Below are 25,028 nucleotides of genomic sequence, written 5' to 3'. Positions count from 1 at the left end.
CCCGGTGCGGACACCTGCACCCAGGACTGTCTCCACAAAGGCGGCTGAGTGAGGGGCTGGAGGTGGCTCCTGACCCCTGAGAATAGGAGGCGATAGGGGAAGGTTTCCCCTCAAAGCCCACCTCTGTTGCGCCCTCACAACCCACCGGGAAAAGGCCTCCCTGCCCGGGGCCGGGGCTAGAGGCTTGGTGGCCCGGCTCACCTCAAGTCCTGAGAAAGATGGTTGCACTCGGGATGCGCTCGGAAGCAAGCCGTCCCAGCTCTCACAGGCCTGACAGATGAGACGCTCCAAACCCACCCCCCCCCCCCGCGAGGGGGCGGGGAGTGGGAGGGTGGGGGTGGGAGCTGGAGGGGAGAGGGATAACGCATGCGCAGTAGTCCTGGGGGGGGGGGCCTTCGTGGACACGCCCCCGCCTGGGGTGGGGGGGCTGAGTGCGGGAGGAGGCATCCAGCCCCAGCTTACCGTGTGCAAAGGCAGCGGTCTTGGGGGGGCGCTGCTAGAGAGCTGCGGGACCTCCTCGTGTACCCCTGCCTCCTGCTGCACCTCTCCCTTACCTTGTCCCCATGTGGGTTGTGACCTCAAGTTTTCAGTGTGCAGAGGGTGTCAGAGTTTTCACCTGAGCGGCCAGACTTGGGGATATGTATTGAGGGCCTCGTTGAGGCCATCGACCCTGGGCTGCCTCAAGCAGGCTTTTTCAAAGTAACTTGGGGGAGAGCGTTGTGCCCTTGTGCCCATTTCCGAAGGGAAGGAGTTGCAGGGGAGGGATTATTCTGTCAGGGCCTTAGGAATCCGATTTGAAGTGGACAGCTGTCAAAGCATTTCCCAGACTCCCTTGCAGCTATGGCAGTCACGTGACACCATTCTGACCAATCAGATGTATGCTGAGGTTGTTGGGGTGGGGCATCCAGAATGCTTTTTAAAGGGGGATGGCGGAGCTGGCGGCTCAGCCCCCTTCCCCTTCTTCTTTACTCGTGGTTATCTTGGAGTCATAAGATGGCCACGAAGAAAAGTCTAAGAAACTTCAGCCCAGACTCTGAGTTGCCAAAGCAATTCTCATTATATGGGAGAAATAAAACGCCCAAACTATCTTCCAATTCCTCATCCCTGGTCAATGGTAGGAACTCCTTCCCCCCAGGAAGTTACCCACGACCACCAAGTCTAAGTATGTTAAACCTAGACTCCCCACCCCCAAATCAGGACAAAAAGAGAGATGGGGAGAGAGGCCTGGTGAGGACATTTCCTGATAGTTTTCTTGCTCACTCAGCCCAGGGTGTAGCTGTGACTGGCTGTGAGGCTATTTCTGAGGCAGGCACATATTTTCTAGGGATTCCACCATTTAATCTATAGTACAACTAGCCAAGCCACCTGCCCTATTTCCAGTTAGTTCTCTGGATACTGGATGGGCAGGGGGTTGACCAGAGACCCATGCCCTCATTGCTCCGTTACTCATCAGACCCGTTGGCCAGGGGTGTGGGGTTCTGTACCCACTCAAGGTTAAAAGGCTCTCTCCAGGTTTTGTAACAGCTTGTACTTTATTACATATCCAACTCTGCTGTACCTGCCAGTTGATCCCCCTCCCAACAAAGCATCAGCTTAGTGTTATCAGCCCCTCCTGGGACCACTGAGCTACCCTCCTTTCCTTCCAGGGCAGAGTAGATAGAGTCCCTCAAGCAGGCAGTGGGCAGACAGAGATTTACAATTGATCATCACAATCATCTTACAAGTATTTATGCTTAAATCAGCACCCTTGGGGAGTTCAAAAGAGTCTTCAGGATGGGATGGAGTGAGGCTGCCCTTCATCCAGGGCCTCAGAAGGTAGAGAAGAGGAGCACATCCTGGGATTCAGTGTGAGTGGGGCATGTCCTCCCCAAACTTGTTCTGGTGGGCGATGTTCTTCACTTCTAGGAGAGCCTGAGGAGGCAAGAGAGGGTAGGTAAGAGAGAGTGAGGACCCCTCCTCTACCTCAGCCAGGAGCTGCCCCTGCACCAGCCCTCAACCACCCTTCTGGGCTATCTCCCACGCAGAAGGGTCTCCATTCTCCCCTTACCCAATCGCAGAGGGTATGTGTGTGAGGGTGTATGTGTGCGCATGCGTTAGAGGGTCTGCCCAGGACCCACCTGGTGGTGGACATAGGCCTCACAGCTGTAACACCAGGTAGACAGATCGACGTAGCTGAGGACCAGCGGGTGTCCTGACCCTTCGTGGTGTTGCAGCATATGGGCACTGACATAACGACCACAGTAGACCTGGGGTTGGGGAGAGTATCGGGCAGGGATCAGCACTCACCTTCAGTTTGCTCCTGGGCCAACCTCCACTCCATCCCCTTCCTCCTCTGCTGCCTACCTGATAGCAAGACAGACACACCCAGTTCTCCTGGAGTGTTCCACAGTCCTGACAAGGTTGGGTCACGTCCAGGCCTGATTCAGGTGTGGGACATACTGCCACCAAATGGGGACACCAGGGCAGCGGTGTCACGGCATAAAAGATGGCCTGGAATGGGTGCAACTGAGTAAGCTAGGGACTCCATCTCCCTACTACATGTTCCTGCACCACATGCTCCTACCTGGAGGTGCAAATGGGCAAGAGAAGGAAGTCACAGTCTCCTCCCTGGTCCCTGAGCTCACCTGGTCAGTGTTAGCATGGACCCCAAAGCTCTGAATCAGCATGTCCTGACCTCCAGCTGCCTCTCCCAGTAGCTTATCCTCTTCTGGGATCTGAGATTCTGGTGCCTCCTGGATGTACAGAGGAAAGAGATGCATCTGAGAGGCCAGATTCTTGCCCCTTCTTCCCCCTACCTGGGTGTGGTGGGTCTTACCTGAGCCTTGCAGTTTAGTTCCAAGGTCCGGAGATTCTCAATCAGCTCACTGGGGGATATTTGGGATGTGGCACCTTGCTCAGGTGAGGCTGTAGGAGTCTGGTTGTCAGTACATAAAGCTGGAGGGGTTTGGATCATCTCAGCTCCCCCAACAGCCTCCTCTGAGGTGGTCTGGCCTGCTGTGGCCTCCACTGTGGCTGCCTGTGAGGTGGTCTGGTCCAGCATGGCTTTCTGTGTGGGAGCCTCCAAGGACTGGTCCTGACTGAGCTCCACCATAGCAGTCTCTGACTTAGGTTGGCCCAGAGTGGACTCTTCCACAGATGATGCTGAGACAGCCTTCTCTGTGCCTGCATCCAGAATGTTCCCTTCTGGCGTGGTCATCCTCTTAGCTGACCCAGGGTTGGTGACTGACTTAGAAAGGGAGGGTTCCTCCTTGTCTTCCACCTCTGGAACCATGGGAGGGAGATCCTTGAGTGTGGGTGCTAGCCCTATCCTACCTCTGATCCCTGACCTCCCCTGAGCCCCCGTTGCCCCAGTTCCCCACGCCTACTCACTCATGACCCGTAAGCTGCGCCAGTATCTGCGATGGACTTGGATGGTATCGATGATTGAGACCAGGGCCCCTGATAGTGGAGGCCGCGACAAGGTCAGCAGTGGTGGTGGGTCCCCAAGGAGGGAGCGGGTACAGGCAGCCATGGATTCCGAGATGGACGTCAGGTTATAGCCACCCTTTAAGAGAAAGGGGAGGAAAAGGTATGATGGGGGGCCCTCATGGAATCTGGGAGGCAAGATGTTCTGTCTCCCAATCTCCCTTTGGGGCCCTGCACGACCGTCAGAGGGGCAGCACCCATTGTGTGAGGTGGTTGTTGAGGGTGGTGTAAAGTACAACATGATAATTACCACAGTAATACTGAGGCAACATTAATAACAGTGGAGATTTATTAAGTGCTTGCTGTGTGCCAGACCCTATTCTAAGCACTTTATGTGTATCGACTCACTTAATCCTTACAACCACATGTGCTCAATCTGTACCGGAACCCCCTTCTCTCACATTCTATAGGAACCCCAGTCTCTGCTCTTTCTACAGATAAAGAAACTGAGGCTTAGGGTGGCTAGATGATGCATCGGAGGCCCTAACAGCTGGTTAGAGGCAGCGCTGGGGTTGGGGGCTGGGCTATCCGATGGAAGAGTTCATGTTCTTAACCATTCCCTTGCCCTGCCACAAGCATTCCTGGGCACACTGTGGGACTTTATAGCAGCCAGTTAATCTCTGTGAGTGATTGCCCTTATCTGCAAAGTAGTGAGTGATTGTCCTTATCCGAAAAGTAGTGAAAACAGCAGCACGTAAGGCTGCCAAGAGGGTTAAGCTAGTGTGTGATGACTCACAGTGATGAGAAACTACTTATACATTGCTCACCATATGCCAGGCACTTTTCCACGAGTAGCCGGCCCTATCTTACAGATGAAGAAACTGAGGCATGGGGGGCAGGGGCACTGAGTAACTTACAAAAGGTCAGTGAATTTACTTTGTCTTGGGAGCTTGCTAGAGGCAGTTCAGGTAGTGATAAAAAGCTTCAATGCTAGAGCCAGGCTGCTTGGGTTCAAGCCCTGGCTCTGCCATTATTAAATGTATGACCTCTGGCTGGTCACTATGCTTCTCTGTGCCTCAGTTTCCCTGATCTTGAGAGAGGAATATGACGAGCAGACTACCTCAGCAGGCTGCTTGGTCAAATAAGTGAATTAACAATACACACAAAGTTCCAAGAAGAGTGTTTTGCACATACTGAGCACTCAAGTTTGTCCAGATACTGGTATTATTAATGCCCAGTATGTGCCAACAATTCCAGGTGGGGATACTCAAAGCAGATTTTAGGAAATTGTCCCGAGTGTCACAGCCAGCCAGCAGAAAGGGCAGGACTTCAAGTTGTCCAAACCACCCTCCCACCACAGAAAGAGGGACCGAGAGTTACCTCTAGGATTAGGATAATGCGGCCATTGGCAAGGCCCATCAGCAGGTGGGTGAGGTGGGCATAGCCCTCAGGCGACACCTGGCAGCCCCCCAGTGGGTCCCCCCATGCAGCGTCAAAGCCCGCTGAGACCAGCACCAGCTCTGGGTTAAACTGGAGCAGGGAGAGAAGAGACACATGAGTGTGAAGGTGGAGACCTGGGTAGACGGTAGGTGAGGGCAACCCAGACACACAGACACGCAAGTCAGAAAAATGGAGACACGGGACCTGGAGACTGGGAGACACAAGCCCGGAGCCCTGAAAACAGGAAGGGGAGGACGTGGAGACACAAGACAGACAGACTCAGGGTCACAGAGACACAGAAACATGGAGACAGATCAACAGAGCTACTGTGGACACACCAAACACAGACTTAGAGACACAACACAGACATGGAGACATTTCCAGAAATGGACACTTGGGGACATGAGGCAGAGTCATAAGACTGAAACATGAAACTTGGAGACTCCGATGTCAAGAGATGGTAAAATGGGACATATGTATACAACACAGGGTTTTATACACACGGTGGCAAAGAGAGATGCACGCATACTTCCATCACAGAAGGTGACAACGCAAGTGCCACACACAGAAAATGGTCACCTACCCACATATAATCACACAGTAGCATACAGACTGAACTAACATCGTAGTAATCGCACACACACAAACAGTATCTCACAGAAGGGACAGTGAGCTACAGCCATCCCTGCACAGATACAACCACACACCTGCCATTACCAAAGTCACAACAGGCACACACGTGATTGTGCCCACAGGAGGTGGCTGCTTGCACACACACACAGTCACACACGCACAGAAGGGAGTCACAGCTGCTGTGTACATCCAGACACACGTACACATCTGAACATGCACGTCTGCAGAGGTCATGGAGCTGGTACTTCATCTGCCCCCCCCCCCCCACACACACACACTGCACACAGACAAGTTGGTCACCTACAGCCACTCAGGCAGAGTCAGGCAAATATATACAGGCCACTGCCAGTCAGAGACACACGAACAGCTGTGACAAACAGGCAGAGAGATGACTGTCACATGCATCCTCCCACATGCAGAAAGCCACACACCAGCTGTCACACGGACAGCAACGTGCAGTGACATATGGTATCACAGCCATCAAAGAAAGAAACGGTGGTGACAAAGAGCCATTTGTGCAGCCTCATGCACATACTTAAGCTCCTTCCCGCCTTGCACATTCAGTTCCACAATGACGGCTGTCTCATGGGGCCGCCATCACACACAGACAGGCACTAGTGATGCTGTATGCCTAGGACACGTATACGTATACAGCTAGGCACACGAAGATGACCCCCATGTACCCAGAAGTCCCTTACAGTTATGCACAGAGAAGGCAATCACATGTGGCAGAAACATGCCAAGGCCATCACGATGGCCACCCGCAGGCTGTCCCACAGGATCAGTCACCCAGAAGTCAGACATGCACAGATCCACCGTCACCCACACTGTCATCGTCGCACACATCCTGTACTGTACCTCGTAGGCAATAGGAAGCACCAGGCGATGCCACGCGGTCAGGTAGTCAGTGTCACCCACACGGGGTCCATTCCAGGCCACGTTGACAGTGAAGCCAGTGCCTGCGGCACGGCCTATCTGGCTGCTGGCACCCTCCTCCCCCATGGGAAAGAAGGTGCCATGGTCATACCGGTGCAGGGAAATGTACAGTACGCTGCCGGGTGGGAAGGGAGACCGTGGCTGGTTAGTGCCTCCCCACTCCCCTGCATGCCTGAGGCATGGCTCACCCACCTTCCAGACCACACCCCAAACCCCTCCCCTAGCCCCTCACCTGGGGTCCTCCTCAAATATGTGCTGAGTTCCATTACCATGATGGACATCCCAGTCCACTATCAGGATCCTGGGGAGGGAACGGCTCCTCAGTTAACCTGGGACACTGGCCCCCTGGGAAAGGGCAGGGGCTACACCCGTGGGGTCTGTCTGCAGGGGCATTTATTGCTGGTGGCTGAACTCTGGGTCCCTGGGGAAAGCAGTGGGTGGCAGGCTTGCGGGTCCTATCAGAGTAAGGATGAAAGCCAGAGCCTGGGTCCTGATGTCTTCACTATGGGTCCAAGCAAGTGCTTAGGGCCAGAGCCCTCCCCCACCCCACCCAGTATGGGTAAGTGTGGGGAGCTGGGATCCTGGGTTTCCTGAAGTAAGCACTGGGGACCTGGACCCCAAATTCTGTCAGGATAGCCATCAGGGGCCAGAAATGATGGAGCAGGGGGACCCTGGACCTTGTTTTGGAACTACCTGGGTGCCACAATCTGGGGGTCCTATTTGGGTAAGCTGTGCAAGGCTAGATCCTTGCTCCTTTTCGGGAGAAGTGCCGGGCAATTGTACCCTTGGGGATGTCTGGGTAAGTCCTGGGGGGCTGCACCATAGGGCCTGCTTAGTAAGCACTGGGCTGGTGGTGGAGGGGTCCCAGGGAGCCCTCACCGCAGCGCCTGCCCACTGATGGCCTGGGCATGGCGAGCAGCCACAGCCACAGAATTAAAAAAGCAGAAACCACAAGCGGCATCCCGCTCAGCATGGTGTCCTGGGGGACGCACCACAGCGGTACCATTCAAAACCTGGGGGAGGAGCAGGAAGCAAAGATTAGACCACCTGCCCTCACGGCTTTCTCTCCCCTTTATTCTCTTCTTCCGTCCTGCCACTACCCCTGGCTGCTAGGGGCCCCCAGCCTGCAGCCCCCATCTCCCCCCACCGCAATTGCCAGTAAGCAAGGTCTCCGGTGAGCAGGGGTCCTCCTCCCCACTGCAGGCCCCTCCTCTGTGCCCTCAGGCCCAGCCTCACCTCTCAGAGCCACCTCTCTCCACCCCCCCACCACATCTCCAGAGCTGGCACCCCACCCCAGGGAGAAGGTACCTCTCCTGCCAGCACAGCCTCCACCAGGCGGCAGACGGCGCCAGTGGCCAGCTGCGCACAGGCGAAGGTGCTGGGGCAGATGTAGATGGAATCAAAGTTGGAACACTCGCGGTGCAGCTCCCGGGTTTTCATCTTCTCTGTGGCCCGCAGACGACCCACGTACTCAGCACTGGAGGCACAGACAGGGCACAGGGGACAGCCAGCTGGTTCCGTCCCCTCCACGGCCCCTCCCGTGTCCCACAGCGGCTCCACCTACCAGAGAGGGAGAGCCCGTGCTCCGGCCCCCAGGAGCCTGTGTGCACTGAGGACCCACCCCCACCCCAAGCATGGGGGTCTGACCTGTGGCAGGTGAGCAGTTCGGCTTCCGTGGCGGGACGTGCGGGCAGCGCGAGGCAGCGCCCCGCAAGGCCCAGCTCCTCCAAACGCTGCATGATTCGTAAGACTCGCTGAGGCATCTCTGGGTGGTGGCTGGGGTCGGGGGACAGGAACCAGAGGCAGGGCTTAGTGCTTGAGGAGGGGGAGGGATCTCCCCAAGCACTTAGCTGGTGGCCCTCCGACTGCATACTTGTCCCACAAGTTGTGGTGACCCATCATCCGCTGGTCATAGACCAGCCCTGTGCGAGCCTGTAGCATGGGCCACGTCAGGATCGGGAGCGCTGGGGGCCGCCACAGTCCCTCTTCATCCTTCTCCTCTGCGCTATCCTCCTCCAGGATGTCCTCCTCCGGGGTCTGAACTGCAACAGGAGGCCACATTCACCCCACTCCCCCACCCTGGATCCCTGTGATACTCTGGAACTTAGTTTACCCAAATGTATAAGGGGTGAGAGGCCTGAAACGGGGGTCAGTGAGAAAGGAGGCCTGACCCTCCCCCACCAAGGGGCCCCAGGAAAGGGTCTGGAAGAGAATCTCTCCCAAGGGCTCATGCCATGCTTGACCCCCCACCCAGCCCCCTCCCTGCCTCCTACCTGATCTTAGAAGGACCTCCCAGAAGGGCTCCAGGGCTTCCAGAGCGCAGCACAGTGACGCCAGGGCACTAGAGGGCAGGGGAGGAGAAAAGTGACCAAACAGCTAATGGGTAGACGGTGAGGGTCCTGCTTCTCCTCCGCCTGGGCTCACCTTGGGCAGGGGGCGCCAGGGGACTCCAGTGTGGGGCAAGGGTCTCCCAGAAGGGTGTGGAGTGAGGCACTGACGCCCTCAGCCAAGGAGCGAAGGTTGTAGCCACCCTGGGAAAGAAGGGTGTGGGGGGGGGGTATTAGGAAAGAATCAGGTGTTACCAGGGAAGAACAGTAATAGTAATACTAGGGCACTGACTACGTATCCAGCAATGAGGAATCTGAAGGGTGACTTACATTTTGTACACCAAACAGTGCTACGAGGTGGTCACAATTATCATGCCCATTTTACATAAGGAAAGCAGAGGCACAAGGAGGTTCAGGGACCTAGGTGAGGTTGTCCAGCTATTAAGTAGAAATGCTGGGACAGAAACTCCTGCCTGACCTGAAAGCTTGGCTCTCACATCCTCCTGGATCCGTGGGCTGAGAGATGAAGTAATGTCACTCACCTCCAGAGACAGGATCAGTTTGCCTTCTGCCAGACCCATGAGCAAGTGGGTTAGCTGAGCGAACCCTGCTGGAGTGGTGGCCATCTCGCCCTGGGGGGGACGTGGAGGGTCAGACTGGCTCCATGCAGCCCCCTTCCACCCATGAATCATCCCAGGGAGCCTGCCTTACCTTGGGGTCCCCTTGAAGGGCATCAAATCCAGCGGCCACCAGGACCAGCTGGGGCTGGAACTGAGGGGGAAAGGGACCACATGAGGCCAGATGCCCTCACGGCCCATCCCTCAACATCATTCTTGTCCCAACACCCCCCAGACTCCCAGGACCTCAAGGGCGACCGGCAGAAGGAGGTGCAGGAAAGCAGCAATATAGTCGGCATCTCGCATCCCCACCTGCAGACAGAGCGGCATGATGGGAACATTCTGCCCCCTGCCCCGAACTGGCTGAGAGGCAGGGGTGGGTCCAATTTGGGGGGCAAAGGGCAGGCAGACACTGACCTGGTTCCAAGGCACATTGATGGTATATCCCTGGCCACGACCAAAACCTATGGTGGACCAGTTAGAGGCCTTAAGGTGGGGCCAGAACCGACCCTGCTCATAACGGTGGATGGAGAAATAGAGGACGCTGGAGGGAGAGAAAAAAAAAAGAGGTGGGGGGCAGTTGAGAGTCAATCTCCCCCCAGACACCCCCAACCCACAGCTCCACCGTTCACTCAGCCACTTGTTCATTCTCTCATTAATTTCCTCATTAACTACTTAATCTATGCATTCATTCATCCTTCCATTCAGTCGCCAACTTACCGATCCTCTGATTCACTAATTCTCCCATTTATTCATTACTCCACTCACTCATTCATTTTGATCAACCGAATGCCTCCCTTGGCAAACACTGCTGCCCTCCTCAGTGCCCACTCAGTTCTAGTTCTGAGACCCTGAGGGCTCTGGGATCTCTCCCAGCTCCCAAGGGCTCCTGCTGTGGGGGACTCAAAAATCATACCAGCCTGCCCCTACCCCTGTGACCAAGGTGGTGGCAGCAGGGCAAATCCTGTGATGTTGGAGGCCCACAGGGGACATAGAGCTCTTAGCTGGCAGGATCCAACTAAGGTGGAAAAGCATCAGGCCCAACTGGGAAACTTAGCGTTTCCCCTGAAGGAAGTGTGGGGACTCAAGGGCTAGGGGCTAGGAGGCATGGGACTTGGTTCTGTGTGTGTAGCTGAGCTCAAGTGGGGGTGCTGGCGGAGGCTTCCTGAGGCCAGTGGGGGGATCTGTTCCTTCTCTCCAATACTTTACAGGGCACCTCTACTACTTCTTGTATTTTATTTTATTTTTTAATGTTGTTATTTATTTTTGAGAGAGAGAGAGAGAGTGCATGCACATGAAAGAGCAAGTGGGGTGGAGGGGCGGGGGGAGTGGGAGGGAGAGTCAGAGAGAGAGGATGATAGGATCCGTCAGAAGTGGGCTCTGCACTGACAGCAGAGAGCCCAATGTGGGCCTTGAACTCACGAACTGTGGGATCATGACCTGAGCTGAAGTTGGTCACTCAGCCGATTAAGCCACCCAGACGCCCCTACTTCTTGTATTTTATAGGTGAGAAACTGAGCACCCAGAGGAGTGAGGACTGATACACGGAACGGACACTGAAGACATGAAGGTACATGTTCTGATAGAACGCCTAGCAGGAGGCTTTGTGTGGGAGGGCTTCATTCTGACTGGGGTGATCAAAATGAATAATCTCTCCTCTATCTATCTATCTATCTATCTATCTATCCATCCATCTATCTGTTCATCCGCTCCCTGTCTTGTTCCAGAAAGAATTTAAAGCAGCAATTTTTTTTTTAGGGAAATACAAGAAATAGTGGTAAGCAATAAATCTAGACCAACTTAGTCACATTTTAATAAATGTGGTGGTGAAATTTTATGCAACCAATATAGAGACATTTTTGAAACGGAATTAAAATATCTAGGAATTAGGGAATGAAACCCATGTCAATGTTCTAGTCTTGAGTAGGTGGGAGATGACTGTTTTACTTTTAGCTCTGATAAATATCGGTTTAAAATTTTTTTTTAAGTTTATTTCGGGGCATCTGTGTGGCTCAGTCAGTTAAGTGTCAGGCTCTTGGTTTTGGCTCAGGTCATGATCTCATGGTTTGTGAATTCGAGCCCTGAACTGGGCTCTGCGCTGACAGCGTGGAGCCTGTTTCAGATTCTCTCTCCCTTTGCCCCTCCTACTCCCTCCCTCTCTCTCAAAAAAACCAAACAAAACACTTTAAAGCTTATTTATTTATTTGTTTAGAGAGAGAGAGAGAGAGAGAGAGAGAGAGAGAGAGAGAGAAAGAGAGAAAACATGAGCAGGGGAGATCATAACCTGGGCCGAAATCAAGAGTCAGATGCTTAACTGACTGAGCCACCCAAGTACCCTCTAAACTTTTTTTTAAAGTTTATTTATTTATTTTGAGAGATAGAAAGCGAGCATGAGTGGGAAAGGGGCAGAGAGAATCCCAAGCAGGCTCCAAGCTGTCAGCACAGAGCCTGACTATGTGGGGCTGGATCTCACCAATTGTGAGATCATGACTTGAGCTGAGATCAAGAGATGGCACTTAACCAAGTGAACCACCCAGGGGCCCCTAAACCTTTTTTCTTTTAGTAAGTTAACCAGTAGAGGAAGAGAAATACACAGTAGGACAAAAAGATGGTTATCAGGGGAAAAAAGGAATAAAGAAAATATTGGAAGAAAGCCAACCCCATGAGAGCTACCAGAGCCAAAAGAAGAATGAACACCCAGGAAAACTAAGTTTATAAAGCAAATAGCAGGAGGAGGTTTTAAAATAAGTTCCACTAATTTCCAATGAAAGAATGATGGACTGATAGCACAGGTTTACCTCCTTGCTCTCCCACAATCCCAGTCAGAAGATAGTAAAGGGAATTTTAAACAGGTATCCCAGAAAGACAGAGAATGGAAGAAAGGATGTTAGACAATTAGAGACTTCAATAAATCTCTGGAAAATAGTCTTTGAGGCTCCAGGGGCCCTGGGGGGGCCCTCTCTCATGCTGAGCAGGCCAGGGAGGGCACCCCAGATAACCTGAGGTTTCCCTTCTGGAGAAATCAAGTACAGATCCAGGTCAATGCACACAAAATCAATTCTGAATAGCTAATTCACTGAATGACCAATTCACTAGGTTTACTTCTTTTTTTAAGTATAGTTTTTTTTATTTTGAGAGAGAGAGAATGAGTGGGGTAGGGGCAGAGAGGGAGGGAGAGAGAATTCTAGGCAGGCTTTGCACTGTCAGTGCAGAGCCCTACACGGGGCTTGAACTCATGAACCATGAGATCATGACCTGAGCCAAGTTCACGAGTTGGATGCTTAACCCAGTGAGCCACTTAGGTGCCCCTCTTTATTTCTTTTAACTACTTAACTTTAGTTTACCTGTTTTTGTCATCTCTGTGATAGTATTTTAAGGCCTGATCAATTTGTCTCCATCCAGGACTCTGCTGATGGAGTTAAGAGCCTGAGGGATGGGGAACTAGGAGATTGAAGGGGATGGATAAGTGGTTTTTTTCATTTATACATTCTTATTCATGAGAAAGAATGAATTGAATATATTCACAATTTTTCATATCTGTGGATATCATCAATGATATATCCACAAAAGAACACAGTTATAGCCTCCAATGCATTTACTAAAACAAAAAGAATGATTAATGACATTAGAGAATTCTTGTTAATTTGCTTAGAAATGATACTATGGCTATGCTTTTTTAAAAATTCAAAATATATGCTCTATGTTTTAAAGATACACTCTAGAATATTTGGAGAAAAAATGATATGGTATCTGGGATTGACTTCAAAATATTACAGGAGGATGGCAGTGAGGGCAGGTACTGATGGCCAATTGAATTGATAAATGTTTTTTCTTAAGTTTATTTATTTTTTGAGAGAGCAGGGGATGGGCAGAGAGAGAGGGAGAGAGATAATCCCAAGCAGGCTCCACTCTGCCAGCGTGGAGCTCGAGGTAGGGCTCAAACCCAGGAACCTTGAGATTATGACCTAAGCCGAAATCAAAAATCAGAAGCCCAGGGTGCCTGGGTGGCTCAGTCAGTTAAGCATCCAACTTCAGCTCAGGTCATGATCTCACAGTCTGTGAGTTCAAGCCCTGCATTGGGCTCTGTGCTGACAGCTCAGAACCTGGAGCCTGCTTTGGATTCTGTGTCTCCCTCTCTCTCTGCCCCTCCCCAACTTGTGCTCTGCCTCTCAAAAATGAATAAATGTTAAAAAAATTTTTTTTAATATTAAAAAAAAGAATTGGAAGCCCAACCAACTGAGACACCCAGGCACCCCAAGTTGACAAATCTTGAAGCATTCGATTCAAGAAGACAGAAATGGACAAAAGAACACAGGATGAAGAAATTAATAAAGATTAAACAGAAAAAAATAATGAAATAAAAAAAATAAAACAGTGGAGATGGCCAAAAAAGCCAAAACCTGGATTTGAAAAAATAAGTACAATTGACAAGTGTTTGGCAAGGCGGAGGGTAAAACAAAGAGATGCCATCTCAAGACCAGACCTCCTTTTCTCTCTCTCAAAAATAAACTTGAAAAAAAAAGGAATTATAGGGGCACCTGGGTGGCTCAGTCAGTTAAGCATCTGACTTCAGCTCAGGTCATGATCTCACAGTTCGTGAGTTCCAGCCCTACATCCAGCTCTCTGCTGTCAGCTTGGAATCTGGAGCCTGCTTTGGATTCTGTGTCTCCAGCTCTCTTTGCCCCTCCCCACTTGTACTCTGTCTCTCTGTCTCTCTCTCTCTCTCAAATAAATACATATTTTAAAAAGATGAAAAGAAAAAGAACAGACCCCAATTTTTCTGGCATTTGGAAGGACCCCATCTAATACATGGCTTTCTGCCCACACTCCCTAAGGTTGAGACCTGTCAGTGGACACTTCCTGCCCCGATCCTAGGAAATACCTTTCAGGAAACAGACTCCCATGCACCACAGTTGAGCAGCCCCACGACTGCCACCTTCAACAGTGCTTTATTCTTTGGTATAAATGCCCATTAAGAATTGCTAGATATTCGAGGAAAACTGAGGAAATCTTAAAGCATATCTTTCTCTTTCCTTATAAAAATTTTTAAAAGTTTTATTTTTGGAAGAGAGAGAGAGAAAGAGAGGGGCCAAGGGAAAGAAAGAGAGAGAATCCCAAGCAGGCTCCACGCTCAGCATGGAGCCCAATGTGGGGTTTGATCCCATGGCCATGAGACACAACCCAAGCTGAAATCAAGAGTCAGATGCTTAACCAACTGAGCCACCCAGGCGCCCCTCTTTTCTTTCTTTTTTTTTTTTTTAATGTTTACTTATTTTTGAGAGAGAGAGAGAGAGACAGAGACAGAGTGCAAGCAGGGTAAGGGGAGAGAGAGAGGGAGACATAGAATCTGAAGCAGGCTCTAGGCTCTGAGCTGTCAGCACAGAGCCCAATGAGGGGCTTGAACTCACAAGCGGGGAGATCATGACCTGAGCCAAAGTCAGACGTTTAACCAATGAGCCACCCAGGTGCTCCTCTTTCTTATTTCTTCTTTATTTTTTAAAGTTTATTTATTTTTGAGAGAAAGAAAGAGCATGCACAAGTGGGGGAGGGGCAGAGATAGAGAGGGAGACACAGAATCTGAAGCAGGCTGTAGGCTCTGAGCTGTCAGGACAGAGACTTACATGGGGCCTGAACTCACGAATGGTGAGATCATGACGTGAGCTGAAGTTGGATGCTTAACTGACTGAGCCACCCAGGTACCCCCTTTCTTTTTTTAAAAGAATCTTTAGGTTTTATTTTTTATTTAAAATAGGCTTCATATCCAGCATGCAGCCCAGTGTGGGGCTTGAACTCACAACCCTGAGATCAAGACCAGAGCTGAAATAAAAACTCAGACACTTAACCGACTGAGCCACTCAGGTGCCCCAAAGCACTTCTAATTACTATTATATAAAAACATGCTAAGAGGGGTGCCTGGGTGGCTCAGTCGGTTAAGCACCCAACTTTGGCTCAGGTCATGATCCCATGGTTCTTGAGTTCAGGTCTGTATAAGGGAGCTTGAGCCCTGCTCTGGGTGAGCTCAAGCCTCTCTTCAGGCTCCATACTCTCATGATCTTTCTCTCAAAAATAAATAAATAAAAATGAAATAAAATAAAACAAAATTAAAAAGCATGCTAAGGAATGAGAGGGCATAGAAAGAGAGAGGAAGAAAGTGCTTTTGGAGATTAAAAGAATGTCTAAATACCGAATTCAACAGAAGGGCTTGAAGGTAAAATTGAGGTAATCTCCCGGGACACAGAGCAAAAGGAAAAAGAACACACAAGAGAACACACACACAAAACAGACCAGACAGAATACAGTAGAAGAAAGCATCAAAGAACTAATAGAAGAAAACGTCTAAGGATTTCAGAACAGCATGAGTCTTCAGATATAAACTGTCTACCTACTGCTAAGCAGAATGAAGGGGCCAGGGTGAAACTTCAGAACACTGGGAATAGAGAGAAGAACCTATAATCTTTGGAGAGGGAAACAGATTACTCAAAAAGGAATAAAAATCAGACATCTGTCAGCAACATCGAATGCTGGAAAATAATAAAGCAATGTCTAGAGAACAGCCAGCCTAGATTAAGTAATGGGCCACAGGAGCTCAGAATCTATGGGGGAAAGGGGGATTTTAGGTAGTCGGTATGAAAGAAGGGAGGATAAAACAACTATTTAGCAGTGTCCCTACTGACAAGGACCTGCTCAATCACTTTCTGCAGGAAGGGTGAGCTGGTACCACCTTTCTGGAGGGAAGTCTGGCTGTAGACCCTAGACTTTTAAAGCACACCGACCCTCTGACCCAGCAATCCATTATTGGAAATTTTACACTCAGAGAAGTGTAAAATTATGTATTTTTAAATTACATATTATAAAAATTACATATATATGTATACGCATATGTGCATACACACACATATACATGTGTGTGTGTGTGTATATATATATATATAGAGAGAGAGAGTTACATATTTTGCTGTAGAACTGTTAGTAGCAAAAAATGGAAAGCACCATAAATGTCCCAGGGATAAATGACCAGAGGTACAGCCATAAAATGGAATACTCAACAGCCCTTATAAAGACAGAGGTGTTTTTAAGAGGCACTAACCTGGAGAGGTGTGCATGACATGTGGCTAAATGCAAAAAGCAAGCTGCCACAGAACACACAGAGGATTGTCCCATTAGGCAGTGTGTTAATAATAATAATGAATATTCATACATCTAAAGGAAAAATTCTGTTTTAAGAATATAACCTAAACTATCAACAGTTATTTTGGAGGTTATAGGAATTATAGGAGACTCACTGCTTTAGACATTTCTAAATTATTAAGTTTTTAAAAGTTTATTTATTTATTTTGAGAAAGAAAGAGCATGAGTGGGGAAGGCACAGAGTGAGAGGGAGAGAGAGAATCCCAAGCAGGCTCCGTGCTGCCAGCATGGAGCCCAACACAGGACTCTAATTCAGGAACTAAGAGATCATTACCTGAGCCGAAACCAAGAGTTGGATGCTCAACTGACTGAGCCACCCAGGCACCCTTGTATTATTTAGTTTTTTAAATAATTTTTCAAAAATATTTTATTTATTTTTGAGAGAGATAGAGAGAGAGAGAGAGACAGCATGAGCAGGGAAGGGGAGAGAGAGAGGGAGACACAGAATCCAAAGCGGGCTCCAGGCTCTGAGCTGTCAGCACAGAGCCTGACATGGGGCTGGAATTCATGACCCGCAAGATCATGACCTGAGCTGAAGTCAGACACTTAACCAACTGAGCCACCCAGGTACCCCTATTTAAGTTTTTTATACAAGCACGTTGCAGTAGTCATAATCAGAAAGATAAAGTACTAATTTGAAGTTTACTCCAGCTCCAAGGTAAACTGGTGAACAAGATCTCCCAACATCTGTTGACTCAAATCTCATCTCTTCCACTCCTTCTCTGTGTGACCTTGTAACCTGTAAGCCTCAGTTCCCCCAGCTGTAAAATGGGGGACCCAACAGATCCTGCCTCAGACTGACCTTAAGAGAGAAAGCCGACACGCAGAGAGCAGCACAGAACCTGGTTCCAAGTTGGGCCCAATGAGTATGAATGCCTTCCCTTCCTGGGCCCCTTCTGGCTGGGCCCGTAAAGGTGGGGGGTGGCTGGGAGTCTAGCATCTAGGGTGTCACTTGTGGCATACCTGGGGTCCTGGTCAAAGGTGAACTGGGTTCCTTGACCGTGGTGAACATCCCAATCCACGATAAGGACCCTGTGAGGAGGACAGAGGAGGATACTATGTAAAAGAATCAAGATGTATCTGGGGAGGTGCCCAGACCAGAATACTCTACCCCATGCCACCCCCATCATACTCTCCCTGCTACTTGCTGCTGACCTCTGAATGTCATGCTTCTGTTGAGCGTAGCGGGCAGCCACGGCCACGTGGTTGAACATGCAATACCCATCCATAAGACTGTGCTGGGCGTGGTGTCCAGGAGGCCTGGGGAGGACAGGGAAGGCCACAGATTGGGGGTAGGGGGCCCTCCTCTGCAGAGATGGACTCTTACCCCCTCCCCAATTCTGGACCACCAACTCCCCAGTGTCGATGCCTGCAAATCTGCCAGGAACTGAGTAATTGGGGCCCCCAGACTCTCACCCACACTCTACTGCTCTCTCCCTAAAGGATATTTTACAACATTCATTAAAATTATCAGTGCATAGTGCTCACTTCAGCAGCACATATACTAAAAGTGGACCAGTACAGAGAAAATTAGCACGGTCCTTGCACAAGGATGACACACAAATTTGTGAAGTGTTTCTTCACTATATTGTACACCTGAAACTAATATAATGCTCTATGTTAACTACACTGGAATCAAAGCTTCAAAATATAAATAAATAAATAAATAAATAAATAAATAAATAAATAAAGTAAAAATTGTCAATACAGACACCCTCACACCCATTCTGCTCTTGGGGATGTAGCCCACAGTTCATATAACAAAAAAGGTGAAATAACATATTTGCCATGACGTGTTTTGGAAACAGCAAATGATTGGGGAGAACCAAAGTGCCTATCGCTAGGGGGCTGGTTAACTTCCTGTGCATTTGCAGTGGCATTCTATGCAGGTCTAAGCTATCTACTGTTAGAGGAAAGCTTTCCTAAGTGTAGAAGTGAAAAATGCACAGTATGGAAGGAAGCGTGTTTATGGAAGGGGGCATGTTGAGTGCAACTCCATTTGTGGCTAAAAAAGGGGAGGGAGGGGAAAGGCTGTATCTTCTGCATTTCATCAATTCTGGGATGCCAACGATGCTAAGATGTGCAATGATTTCACATGCCAATGATAAAACAAGATGCTGCTAACTGAATTCTGAGACACCATTGTTAAGATGAACCGGGATTTCAAGATGATAAAATCTAGATCTTAGCATTGATGGAATATGGCATTTACTCCATGAACAGGCACAGAATGTTTCTGGGAGGACACATGAGTCACTGGTTACAATGACTACCTCCAGGAAAGGAAGCAGGTTGTGTGGGAGGATGGGGGTTGGGGACTTTTTGTACCCACTTTTGTACCTTTTGACTCTTGAACCATGTGAATATACTACCCATACCAATACATTTTACATTTGAGGGAAAGAATTTATTTCAAATATACAAAGCCAAATGCTGGTGGGTCCTACCTGATGATGGCCATGCCATTCCGTATCTCCTTCCCCAGGACAGCATCCACCAGCCTGAGGACAGAGCCTGAGGCCAGGCAGGCACAGGTATAGGAGTTCTGAAGAGACAATGGGAGCCATAGAGAAAGTAAGAGGGAGGGCAGTCCTGTCCACTCAGCTGCTCCTCCCCCGGATGGGATGGGCATGGGGACGGGAAACCCCAGGATTGCCACCATGCTCCATCCTCACAGCTCTCATCCATACCGGATGTAGATAAACTGAGTCATAGGTGTCTGCTAGGATGCGGAGCTCTCTCTCATTCATGTACTGGGTCGTCTCCATCAGATCAATGTATTCTAGGCTGGCGACAGAGGCAGAATGAGATTCAAGCACCTGCCTCCCTCCTGGGCCTGAGTCAGGGCCCTGTCCCTTCCCCATATGAGCCCTGGTCAAGTCAGGCCCCCTCAAATGTCAATGAAAGGGAATAGCTGGGATATAGGACACATCCCCTGCTTCTTCCCTAGCCTGCTTAATTTCTAGTAATAGCCCTTGCCCTCTGCTCTAGCCACAATAAATCCTACTCCTAGGCCACTGGCCATACTGTTCCAGCTGTCTATACCTCCCTTCCCTCAGCTTCCCTCTTCATCTGACTCACTCTTTTTCTCAGCTCAGATATATCCCCTCTGCCAAGTTAGCTTTCCTTGAATCACATCACATGAGAGCCCTTACTCTGGGTTCCTACAGCTCCATGAGGGAAACCCCTGATCACCCTGTCCACACATCCAGCATATGTTTACACACTAGACTATAATAACAACAACAGCCTATCATGGGCTGATGACCTAGCAGGCCCTCTGGAAGAGCTTCCATTTACTAGTTCCTATGTGATCGGCAATGACTGTGAGATTAGGAGAGGCTCAGCCACTTGCCCAAGGCCACAGGGCCCATGACATTCCTTCCCAAAGAATCCAGCATGCCCTGGCAGCCTCCTCCCCATCCCTACAAAGTTCCGAAGCCTTCACCTGTGAACCAACATCAGTTCGTCCTTTTCAGCAAATCGAGCCTAGGGGGACATAAGAAATAAAGCGCTAAGGCACTGGCCACACCCAGGCTCTGCCAGCTTCCGTCCACCACCCAGTGTGTCAGCTGGGGGGACTCACCTGAAAGGACACACAGCGGTCCAGGAGGCCCTCCTGGATCAGCTGTTCCTTGATGGCATGGAGCCGTTCAGGGCCTTCAGGGAAGCTGGGTTGACAAGAGACACAGTCATACACACATACACACACACATACTCACACACACACACACACACACACACACACACACACACACACAGGGACACTGGTGAGCACCACATCTGCTCCTGTACATCTTCCTCATCTATCCTTCCACAGCTGCTTGTGCCAGAATCTTCAGAGTCATCCCTGGCATTTGTTGGCTCTGCTCTTGTAATATATCCAGAACCTGCCCTTCTCCTTGTCGCCCCCACTGCTGCCACCAGAACCTCCCACCTGTGCTGCTACACTCAGCTCCTCACTGGCCTCTCTGCTTCTGCGCTCACTCCCCCAGAAGCCCTTCCTCCACACAGCAGCCAGACATTGATTAAAACCCAAATCAGGTCACGTCTCTCCTGTACTTAAAACTTTCTCATGATTCCCCTCTCATTCAGAGTCAAAGCCGAAGTCCTCTCCATGCCCCAGAAGGCTGTGAAACACTTGCCCCATAGCCTCTCAGATGCTAGGCTCTCCCCCCACTCTGCTTCTCCTGCACTGGTCTCCTCCCTGTTCCTCACCCAAACCAAAGTACTTTTCAGCTATCTTCTTTCCCTGTGTTTTTAAAAACACTCTCCTCCCAGGAGAGTGGCTGGGTGACTCAGTTGGTTAAGCACCCAACTCTTGATTTTGGCTCAGGGCAAGATCTTGCAGTTCATGAGTTCGAGACCCACATCGGGCTCTGTGCTGACAGTTCAGAGCCTGCTTGGGATTCTCTCTCTCTCCCTCCCTCTCTGTCCTCCCTTGCTCTCTCTCTCTCTCTCTCTCTCTCTCTCTCTCAAAAAATGAATAAACTAAAAACCAAACCACTCTTCTCCCAGATGTCTCCATGTTTCACTCCCTCACCTCCTTCAGACCCCTGCTCAAAGATCAGCGAGGCCTTCCCTGACCATCTTATTTAAAACCGATTCCCCTTGGGGCACCTGGTGGCTCAGTCGGTTGAGCATCCAACTTTGGCTAGTGTCACGATCTCATGGTTTGTGGGTTCAAGCCCCATGTCAGAGCCTGGAGCCTGATTCAGTTTCTGTGTCTCCCTCTCTCTCTGCCCTCCCTGCTCACTCTCTCTCTCAAAAATAAATAAACTTAAAAAAAAAATGGATTCCCCTCAACCACATTTTCTGCCACTCTCCTTCTTGCATCAGTGTTTCTATGCAGCACCTCTTTCTAACACACTCGACATTTGCCTTTTGTTTACTGTCTTCTCCCTCCAAAATGCAATCCCCGTGAAGGCAGGGGTTCTGTTTGTTTTGTCTACTGTGGTGTCCCTAGCTCTTCAGAAGATGGTAGGTATGTATTCAATAGTGAAGTCTTTTGCCATCATGAGTCTTCTGTTGGGACAGAGGAGACCAATACTAACCTGCTAAATATGTTAAGTATGATAGTGAATGAACGATGACACAAGCTGGGAATATCCCAAAGATCAGCTGGGTGGCCAGGGAAAGCCCTCCATGAGGAAGTCTCTTTGAGAGGTGAATGTTAACAGGGAGAGGAGAAGGTGGAAACGAATCTCTGGAAAAGGGACCAGCCAGGGTAAAGACCCAAGCTGAGAAGGCCTGGCATGTTGGAAGCACAGCAAGGGGACCAGTGTGGGTGAAATGAAGAGAAGCAAGTGAGGGGGAGGATTGGCTAATGAGGTCACTGAAGTGGTGTGGAGCCAGATCATGTGGAACCTTAGAGGCCAGAATGAAGAATGTGGACTTTACCTTGAGGGCAACGGCAAAATCCTGAAGGATTTTAAGAAAGAGAACATCACTGAAACTAACATAACATTGTATGTCAAACGTACTTCAATTTAAAAATGTAATTAAAAAAAAAAAGAAAGAGGGGGCGCCTAGGTGGCTCAGTTGGCTCAGGTCATGATCTCATGGTTCATGAGTTTGAGTCCTGCATCGGGCTCTCTGTTGTCAGCACGGAGCCTGCTTTGGGTCCTCTGCCCCCCTCTTTCTTTCTGCCTCCCACCCTCCCGCTAAAAATAAATAAAAACACTTTTAAAAATTAAAAAAAAAAGAATGATAACATATATTTTTTTTGGCTTCGTTGTGAAGAACAGACAGCAGGGCTGAGGGCTGAGGATGGAAACAGGGGGCCAGTGAGGAGGCCTCCGAAAGTCTAGGGGAGTGATGGTGATGGTGGCAGTGGAGGCAGTGAGGAGAGGTCAGATACTGAATACACTTACAACACAGAGCCAAAAGAATTTGCTGATGGATTGACATGTGTGTGCAAATGGGAGGTATAATTCTTCCAGTTCAGCATGAGTGTCCTTTCTTCAACGAAGCCTTCTGTGAACCCGGGATGCTAGTCTAGGGACCTCTATTAAACACTCTTGAATACCCTGGTCTTAGGTCATCCTTCATTAAACACCTTACACCACTGTTGGCTGTTTAACAATTGGCTCTCCTACTCAGCTATAAGCTCCATTAGAAGGGACCCTGTATGTCTTGTCTGATGTTGGTGTTACCAACTCCCAGAACACAGTGAATACTCGGTAAGTGTTGGCTAAATGGAATCTTTTCAAGCCTACGCCTCACCTCTCTAAATCATGGGCTTCCAGTCTCTAGGCTAGCATAAGAATGGATTCATTCTTGCTAATGGGCTCTAAGTGTGTCTATTTGTGTGTTTGTGTCCCTCCAGGGGACAGCCTGGAGGAGCCAGCCTCACCTGTCATCCCAGAGGCAGTGGAATTCATTTAGCTGCTCATCGAACACCAAACCAGTGCCAGACAGTGTCTTGGCCTCAAGGTTCAGATCCTGCAGGGAAAAAAATGGGAGACACCAATCCATTCAGGGCCTGAGTCAGAAGGAACACACTATACTGTCCAGGAGGGTGAATCACAGGGTTTTGATTGTCACAAGAGGTGAAATCCATTGAGGCTAGGCCACTCTCACCAGCCTTCGCAGGTCCATGATTAGGTCTTGCTCTGCTGCTTGGCTGAGCTTCTTCATTCTGCCTTTCTTCTTTACCTCTGCTAGACTAGGGCTGGAGGAGAGTATGGCACCCTTCTTAACACCTCGCTTCTGCCAAACAGAGAGAAGGGTCAGATTCCAGTGCACGGCCCACTGCTCCTCCCCCCGGATCGGGCAGGTCTGGGGCCTCACCGAGGTGACGCTGGAGTCGTGGGGGGGCGAATGGGGGTTATGCCTACTCCTTCGCTGCCTGGTTGAGGTGGAATCCTGGCCCGTGGAGGTCATGGTCGGGGAGACTTCACCCCTGACGCGGTTCTGGGCGGTGGGATGGAGGTGACCGTGAACCAGCCGGAGTGCCCGGAGGACCCCACACCCCAGCCCCTTCCCAGGCCCCGCCCCCTATACAGTCTCCATCCCTTCTGCTATCCTATTCCCCACTGCCTTCTAAGCTCCGCCCCTTTCAAGGCCCTCTCCTTCCACTGGGTTGTCAATTCCACCTGGTCCCGCCCATCCTACCAGGCTCCACCCTTTAACACTATTCTTTCCCCTCGAAAAGTATTGCCCCTTAGCTGAGCAATAAACCCCTAGGCTCAGTGCGTCTTAGGGCCGGCCCTTTTCAGCTAATCACCACCCTTTCCGCTCCCCCAAGCCCCATTCCCAGACTCTCATTCCTCCAAGCCTCGCCCAGACCCCACCCCTTCACAAATCTGCCCCTTCCAACTAATCTCCGAGGATAATCACCCACCCTTTCACTCAGCCAGACTCAGACCCAGCTCCGGCCCGGACTCCACCCTTAACGATCCACTTAACTCCACCCCTTATCGGGCCGGACCCACACCTTCCACTTGGCCAGATCCCGCCCCTAACGTTTCCACAAGCCCCGCTCCTCAGGGGACTGCCCCTTTCCAAGATCCCGCCCCCTGCCCAAATCCTACCCCTAAAGCTCCATCAAACCCCTTCAGCCAGTTTCGGGCCGCCTACCGTCAGTCCCCTCCCCCTTTCCGCCCCCTGCTGTCGACGCCGACCAATCGCTTCAGCTCCACTCACTGGGAGCGGCCCTTTTCTCAAACTCCGCCCATGGCTCACGCTGCGAAATGTCTGGCGACCCGCCGGGCGGCGAGTGCTTGAGGCCCGCTTTTCCATTGGGCCGGTTTCTCTACCAACCGCCCAATCCCGCCCACACTGCGTCCCGGAAAGCAGGGCTGCGCCTCTCCTGCAGGCCACACCTCCCGCCAGCTCACAAATGCCGTCTGTGCGTCAAAGCGCCGACGCTAGCCGTGCGGCGCCTGCGTAAGCCTGCGCCGGCGGTTCGAGGCGGTACTCAGGCTCAAGCTCGCCCCTCCCCCAGCCACTGCCGCCGTCGTCCTGGTTGCCGTAGGTGCTGTGCCTCCGTCCTTGTCCAGTCACCTTAGGAGTCCTCCGGACCCGAGCCTACTGTGCCGTACGATGACTCGAGAGCAAGCAAGCAAACAAGCGAGAGAATTAGGAAGGGGCGTCCCGTCTTCTCCCGGCGGCTTCCCGCGCGGCGCGCTGTGATGACGTAGCGCAGGCGGACTGGCGGCTGGGTCCCGAGCGCGGTTGAAACTGGACGAGGGCTGGTGGCGGCCAAAATGGGTGTGGTGATGATGTTAAATATTGTGAGCGTTTTCTGAGTTAAAATTAACTAAGGCGGTCCACAGGAAACACTCAATAAATGTTAGCTATGGATATTCTGCCACGAAAATGGGGGGGGGGGTAGGATGGAAGGATTCTTAGTGGGGGGCAAATAATTGTGATGATAGCATGTAATATGTGACAGGCATTATCGTAAGTCACAATTTTGTGAAGTAGTTCCTATTATTTTTAAATTTTAATTTTTTGAGACAGAGACAGAGCATGAGCA

General features: G+C 50.5%; 1 protein-coding gene and 1 non-coding gene across 6 annotated transcripts; one reads left to right on the top strand and one right to left on the bottom strand.

Annotated features, from left to right (window-relative positions):
• Positions 1–1,507: 1,507 nt before the first annotated feature.
• On the bottom strand, positions 1,508–24,822 carry HDAC6 (histone deacetylase 6). Of its 5 annotated transcripts, none has more exons than XM_040468974.1 (29): positions 24,554–24,822; positions 23,339–23,461; positions 23,129–23,257; positions 22,902–22,990; positions 20,133–20,217; positions 19,995–20,035; positions 19,237–19,333; positions 18,994–19,091; positions 17,702–17,806; positions 17,510–17,578; positions 9,776–9,902; positions 9,605–9,670; positions 9,453–9,512; positions 9,284–9,373; positions 8,839–8,945; positions 8,688–8,755; positions 8,288–8,456; positions 8,062–8,190; positions 7,723–7,891; positions 7,294–7,427; positions 6,647–6,715; positions 6,337–6,529; positions 4,786–4,935; positions 3,370–3,544; positions 2,816–3,261; positions 2,625–2,732; positions 2,344–2,490; positions 2,118–2,246; positions 1,508–1,911 (listed from the first exon to the last, which is right to left on the bottom strand). In XM_040468974.1, the coding sequence occupies exons 2-29, from the start codon at positions 23,429–23,431 to the stop codon at positions 1,843–1,845; spliced, it is 3,411 nt and encodes a 1,136-aa protein (XP_040324908.1). In that variant the 5' UTR covers positions 23,432–23,461; positions 24,554–24,822; the 3' UTR covers positions 1,508–1,842. The 5 variants fall into 5 exon arrangements, with proteins under 5 accessions (XP_040324908.1, XP_040324906.1, XP_040324907.1 ...); XM_040468972.1 differs by lacking the exon at positions 24,554–24,822 and adding an exon at positions 24,194–24,214; XM_040468973.1 differs by lacking the exon at positions 24,554–24,822 and adding an exon at positions 24,194–24,214 and having other exon boundaries at positions 23,129–23,254.
• LOC121026186 (U6 spliceosomal RNA) lies at positions 18,027–18,133 on the top strand. Its single transcript, XR_005788291.1, has one exon. It is a non-coding gene; the product is annotated as a U6 spliceosomal RNA (small nuclear RNA).
• Positions 24,823–25,028: the final 206 nt, after the last annotated feature.

Source organism: Herpailurus yagouaroundi, unplaced genomic scaffold, assembly GCF_014898765.1.
Source record: "Herpailurus yagouaroundi ecotype Mexico unplaced genomic scaffold, PumYag 67793, whole genome shotgun sequence".
In the NCBI taxonomy this organism is placed as follows: Eukaryota; Metazoa; Chordata; class Mammalia; order Carnivora; family Felidae; genus Herpailurus; species Herpailurus yagouaroundi.
This window is presented reverse-complemented; position numbering and strand designations above follow the sequence as displayed.